General features: G+C 57.3%; 1 protein-coding gene across 1 annotated transcript in view; it reads right to left on the reverse strand.

The window, feature by feature from the left end:
• Positions 1-418: 418 nt before the first annotated feature.
• ENG (endoglin) overlaps positions 419-6,432 on the reverse strand; it is a 30,315-nt gene continuing 24,301 nt past the window's right edge. Inside the window, exons 9-15 of the mRNA XM_024762646.1 lie at positions 4,967-5,104; positions 4,706-4,744; positions 4,079-4,195; positions 3,509-3,760; positions 2,422-2,476; positions 1,344-1,445; positions 419-1,217 (exon numbers count right to left, since the gene is read on the reverse strand). Of these exons, the coding sequence (XP_024618414.1) occupies positions 1,093-1,217; positions 1,344-1,445; positions 2,422-2,476; positions 3,509-3,760; positions 4,079-4,195; positions 4,706-4,744; positions 4,967-5,104 (828 nt within the window). The 3' untranslated portion in view covers positions 419-1,092. The remainder of the gene's footprint in view (positions 1,218-1,343; positions 1,446-2,421; positions 2,477-3,508; positions 3,761-4,078; positions 4,196-4,705; positions 4,745-4,966; positions 5,105-6,432) is intronic.

Genomic DNA, 6,432 nt, shown 5'->3' on the forward strand with positions numbered 1-6,432 from the left:
AAAAAAAAAAAAAGCATTGGCTGAATATTTGATTGACTCTTGACCTCTAGCTCCCTCAGCAGACAATAGGGGGCTGGGGGCTACAGCTGGTACGGAACTGGGTTGCGTCGGAGCCTGGGCTTTGTGGCCTGGGACAAGTCCCCCCTTCCCTCTGAGCCTCAGGTGGCCTGTCTGTGAAATGAGAAGAATGGATTGATGTCCGTTGACCACGTGCCACGCACCACTTTGCAGACCTTGTGATCGCAAATTCTCATACCCGTTTTACAGATAAGGGAACTGTGCCTGGCTTAAAGAAGCCATGGGACCTGCCTACAGTCACACAGCCAATTAGTGGCAGGTCCAGGATTTGAACCCAGAACTGTCGCCCCCCGCAACCCCAGTTTAGGTGCCACTCTCCTTCTCTCAGCCCAGCCCAGCACTGGTTTCATGGTCTGATTTATTGGTGGTGAGTATATAGGGGTGGGCCCAGGACAGGCAGCCTGGCTGCCCGGTGCGGGGGGTCTCTGTGTGACAGTTGCAGGGAGGAGCTAGGCTCCCCCACTCACTCCCAGGCTGGGTGCCGCTAGGCTTCTGTTTCGCCCGCCAGAGTTGGGCCAGTCCAGATGTAGAGGCCGATGGGAGCAGGTCCGGGTGGCTCTGGGCTGGCTGTTTCCATGGAGGAGGCACTGTCAGCCTGGGTGGGCTGGGCTGAGTCCGTTTTGGAGTTCTCAGCTCCTGCCCAGCCCACGTCACCGAGTACTGGGTCCAGGTTAAAATTACAGGGACTTGGGTTGCTACAGCAATGTGGACATATAGCGCAGCGGACTCTCTCTCCGTGGTGCTGGGCAGCCGTACCCGAGGCCCACTGGGTTTGAAGGTTCGTGGTGGGGTGGGGGGACGCCAAGGTGTTCCAAGCTGGTGCCCCCACTGGCAGCAGGCCTTGGAGAGGGAGGCAGGAGGGGCGGGCACAGAGGGCCTTGTCCATCCTTGCTCGAGTGGAGGGGTTGGGGTCCCAGGATAAGTTCATGGCCACTGGTTCCCAGCTGGTGGCTGCTCAGTCTCTCCTGTTGGACGAGGGCTGGCTGGGCGGCCCCCAGGACTCCGGGCTGGGCACTACGCCATGCTGCTGGTGGAGCAGGGGGTGCTCTGGGTGCTCCCGATGCTGTGGTTGGTGCTACTGCTCTCCGAGGAGGCCGGGGCAGCCACCGCCACCACGGGCTCCCGCTTGCCGGGGTGACCTGGGGGCAGGGGTGGAGGTCAGGGCCCCGGCCAGGGCTCCCCACTCCCCCAGAGGCTTCGCTGGGCTCCCCCAGGTGGTGGTGGAGGGGTCCTGAGCACTCATCGTGGGGGCCTGGGATACTCACGCGTGTGCAAGTAGATGTACCAGAGCGCGGCGGTGAGCAGGGCCCCGATGAGGAAGGCGCCAAAGGTGATGCCCAGCACGGCGGGCAGGACGAGGCCTTTGTCTGCGCAACCAAGGGCAGGACAGCTGTGGTCAGCACTGCCGCCTCCTCCCTGCCCCCCTACCCTGTTGTGCTGGCCAGGAGCACAGGCTTCGGTGCCAGTCTCAGCTACTGACCCTGACTTCTCTGAACCCCTAGCAAATGGGTTCATCACACCCATGCCTGACACTAAGCCGTGGTTGCTATGACCATCTACCCAGAGGGTCCAGCCAGGCCTTTGGGCCATGCCTCTGCCTCCCAAGGCTGGTAGAGATGCATTTTTAGGGAGGATGCACGGTATAATCTGAGCAAAGTGTGAGTGGGGCCGGAGAGTACAGAGTCCCGCTGTGTGCCCTTAAGTCAGTCCCTGCCCCACTCTGAGCCCTATACCATGGTAGGGATAGGCCAGAGCACCTCTGAGGGCTCTTCAGCTCTGCTCTTGGGTTTTCCCAACCTTCACTCTTCCCACACGCCCGATTCCTGTGTGACTGCGGGCCAGGCAGCCTCCCCTTGGGCCTCTGAGTCCCCGTCCCTGCAGTGGGGTCATTAGCCTGCACTGTTGGTTGCAGGCTGGGTGCAGGGGCTCCATCCAGGCCCAGGCGGGATGGCAAAGAGGCAGATGCCTCTCCCACCTATGCCTTCAGTGTCAGGGACTCTTCTGCCCAGGCTGGAGGGAGCTGGGCTGAGGGCTGAGGCGTAACCTCCACAGTAGGGGCCTTAAGGAAGGTGAGGTCAGTGCTGCCCCGTGTCTCATCCTAGGAGGCCCCATGCCCCGCCCCCCAGCAAGGTCAGCCAGCAACCTTGGGGATCAAGAAGAACCAAAGGCCTGGAACCCGGGCCCATGGGGTGGTCACGAACAAAGGCTCTCCATCTGGAAGATGCAGCTGTACTCTCTGGGGTCCTCCCTGCTGTGTGCCTAGACCCATCCCTCTGGGCCGTCCGTCATGCCCCACTCTGACCTCAGCCCCTGGAGCCCTGGAGAGACTTAGAGAGAACTCACCATGCAGGCCAGGGCTGACGATGTTCAGGCGTGTGGAGACAGTCCTCTGGACGTCCTTGGGGTGGAAGAGTACACAGTGTGTGACACAGCCTTCGAGAGCAGCTTCCAGGCTTACTCCCTGCCTCTGTGACCCTGGCCTGTCACAGCCCACCCTGGGGCCTTGACTCTGAGCCCCCTCTCCGCCACCTTCTGGCTGGCAGCCTTTGGGCAAGTGCTGAGTTCTGTGCTGTGGGAGGGTGTCGGCCAGACAATCCCTGGCTGCTGCTGGAATGGTTCTTGTGAGTTCCTGAGAGGGCCCTAGCTCCCGTGAGGATTATGGGGGCACTGTGTCCATCGCCCTTGTGAATGCCTGGCTGAGAGGAGCCAGGTCAGCCCAGAGGCCCAGGCTCACTGTGGCTGGGGGAGAGGCCCACTCAGGAGCAGCCTCAGGGGCTCCTCCAGCTTCATACGACCAGAGAGGCTTTTAATCCTGGAGACCCTTCTGAGTGCAAGGGCCTGGGGATGACTGTGTGAGTGTGTCCAGGGCTGAGTGTCTGAGAACAGGGATCCACTGGATGGTGAAACGTGACCAGTAAGTGCAGAAAATCAGAATTTTGTGTCCTTTGTACTAACCCTCTTCCCCGAGGTCTCCTGTTTGTTGAGATTACACTGGTGATCATACTACATGGATAGATGGGTGGGCGGATGGATTCCTGGGTGGAGAGATTGATGTATGACTGGGTGGGAGTGCAGAAGGATGGCTGGCTGGCTGGGGGACTGGGCTGATGGAAGGACTGTGGATGAATGACTGGGTGGGATGGTGAGAAGATGGATAGATGACTGGGTGGGATGGATGGATGGATGGATGGATGGATGGATAGCTAACTAATGGTTGCAGCTGCATATCCTACCAACGTCCAAGACACAGCCATCAGAAGGCTGTAGGGTGGCAGAAAGAGTGCCCCTGGTACCCAGAGGCCACGCGCCTGCCTGTGGCTGTGTCTTTCGCCCACTGGTCCCACATCCTCATGGTCTATCACATCCCTTCCTGAAAACTCCAGACCCGGAAGCCACCCTTGAAGCTGGGCTTAGCCCAGCCCCTACTCACCAGGGACCAAGTGCTGAGACGCAGGACTACAGTGCAGCTGAGGACGCCAGTCGTGGGCATGGGCACCATGTAGCCACGGAGGAGGAAGCTGAAGCGCATGTCGCCACCAGGGCTCGGGGACAGCAGGCTCACACAGCTGCTCTTGGCCGCCTGGCTCTGGATGAGTTCCACGATCTCCATGTCAGGCCCCAAGTTCAGTTGGCAGCTGTCCAGCTGGATCGTGAGCTCGGGGATCGATGGGGACATGCTCACCTGCATGGGTAGGAAGGGGGACGAGGCACGGTCAGTTACTCTTAACTCTCCGCCCTGCCTGTTCTCATGAAATAAGCTAGACTCATTCTAGAGTTCCCGCTCCAGAACCTTGACGGTGGAAGGACGGTCATGGGCCTGCCTGGAGCGAATGAGGAAGAAGAGGCGACATCCCAACCAGTGTCTGAGCTCTGCCTCTCCCCTCCACCAAGCACCATGGGGGTTCCCTCCTCCCTCTGGGAAGTCAAGTTCCATTGGGTGGAAAGAAAGGCTCTGAGAAATCCCAGGCGTTGGCAACGCCTAAGAGGTCAAGTCCAGTACCTGCACAAAGCCCTGCTGCCCCAGCTCGATGGTGTTGGAGGCCTGGAGGAAGTGCGGGCTGAGGTAGAGGCCCAGCTGGAAGGAGAGGCTGTCCATGTTGATGCACTGCACCTTTTTCTGTGGGAGATGGGAGGGGGGCTTGGTCAGTCGGGGAGGCACCCAGCCAGGGAGGTAAGGGGTGGGAGCAGGAGTCACGGCCCAGAGCTCTTGCCTGACCTTCATCACCACCTTAAACCACCCCCCCCACCCCAAACTGAGATTTAAGAACTTGCTCTGCACGAGACCTGTGTGAAGTGCTTTTCACGCGTCATCTCAGTGATGGCTCATCCCGTATGGGGATCCTTTCCTATGCCACTATTAACAGGACCTTTGGGCCCAGAAAGCTTATGTGATTTGCCCAAGGCCACGCAGCCGATATGTGCATGGGCCCTCTGACTCGAGAGGCTGAGAACATAACCCTAAACAGTACTGCTCCCGTTGCACGGAAGGGGAGACTGAGGCACGCTGGAGACACATTGGCTTGCCAGGATCAGGGCCTGAATTTCCTGAGGCCTGCTCCCTCCCAGGCCAGGAATGGACCCCAGGATCCTGGACCAGATGGGTTAGCACGGTGATCATCCATCTCACCTGCTGTGGTGACGAGCTTGACAGGAGGTTGAGAATCACCTGCAGGAAGAGAGCCAAGGAGCTGGTCAGAGCCAGAGAGGAGCCCAGAGGGTGTCCCACCCAGCGCGCCCATTTCTGTGGATGGGGAGACTGAACCAACCGATGGCTAAACTCGTCTTCCTACTAAGCATCCCACCCGCTCTCCCAAACGCCCCTCAGCCTGGAAGATCCAGGGGGCACCAATTAAGCCGGCCCTGCTACCTTTCCCACCACAGCTCTTACCTCATTACTGATCACATTTTCCGTCACTATCATGCCACAGCTGGAGTAGCCGCTGCGCAAGACAAGCTGGTCATCTCTGTCCTCAGCCTGGCAGCTGGAGTCCCAGAAGGTCAGGCTCGTGATGGTGCACCTCAGAGTCTGGGCCAGGGGTGGGGGGTGGGGGGAACGGTCAGGAGGCACGGGGCTCCCGGGGACCTGTCCATCACACCCCAGCACCAAGGACTGACCACCCCCCAGGGGTCCCAAATCACAGCCATGCCTCTGTTCCTTTCCCCGTTTTTGTTAGTTTTCATCATCCCACAGCATTTAAGACTACTTTTCCTGAACTTGACAAACACTTTTGTACTTAGCAATAAGATCTGTGACATCATGAGTGTTTCCTTCTCTACAGACATATATACTCAGAGAAATTGTGTGGCTTTGTTGGTTTCTTTTTTCCTTTTTTTTTTTTGGCCGTGCTGCCCGGCATGCGGGATCTTAGTTCCCCCTGCAGTGGGAGCTCAGAATCTTAATCACTGGACGGCCGGGGAAGTCCCTTTCTTTCCACTCATCTTTAACAAATGGCATCATACCGTCCTTCATGCTTTAGCTTGGTTTTTTCACTGAACAATAAATCACAGACATCTTTCTGTGTTTATACTATAGATCTAGAACATTCTTTTTAACTGGAGTGTAATGTCTCAAAGATCGATGGATTACAGTGTATGCATCCAGACCTCTTGGGACAGGACAGCAGTAATGCCAGCCATCGCTGGTCCCTCCACCTCCCAGACATCTGTCTGGCCACGCAGAGGCAAGGGAGGAGGGGGAGATGGGCCGCAGACAGGTGGAGCTTCACCTAGGCCCCAATACCCCACACCCCAAAAGACTTCCACATGGATGTAGAGTTAAACGTCATTCTAAAAATCCCCGAGAACATGCATGACTTGTCAAGGCTCTGGCAGAGAGATTTCCTGCCTCGGAAAGACTAGAAAAAAAATCACAAAGGAAAAGATGACCAGCTAGGATGGCCCAACGTTTTCAAATGTCCAAAAAATTAAAAAACACTCTGGCGAAAATTTAAAGAACTCTACAAACCGGGAGAGATTATTTCAGTAAGAATGATGGACAAAGGGCCACAAATGTCTTTCTTCATGTAAAAAGCTAATAAAAATCATCAAGAAAAATGCCAAGTTACAACGCACACAGAGACTTTGGTTATTATCAGTCGCACGAAGCCAAGCCCAAACTCACTACTAATCAAAGAAGTAGAAATTCAAACAAGAACAGAGGGCTTCCCTGGTGGCGCAGTGGTTGAGAGTCCGCCTGCCGATGCAGGGGACACGGGTTCGTGCCTCGGTCTGGGAAGATCCCACATGCCGCGGAGCAGCTGGGCCCGTGAGCCATGGCTGCTGAGCCTGCACGTCCGGAGCCTGTGCTCCGCAACGGGAGAGGCCACAACAGTGAGAAGCCCACGTACCGCAAAA

This window comes from Neophocaena asiaeorientalis, unplaced genomic scaffold, assembly GCF_003031525.2.
Source record: "Neophocaena asiaeorientalis asiaeorientalis breed wild unplaced genomic scaffold, Neophocaena_asiaeorientalis_V1.1 scaffold78, whole genome shotgun sequence".
Taxonomy (NCBI): Eukaryota; Metazoa; Chordata; class Mammalia; order Artiodactyla; family Phocoenidae; genus Neophocaena; species Neophocaena asiaeorientalis.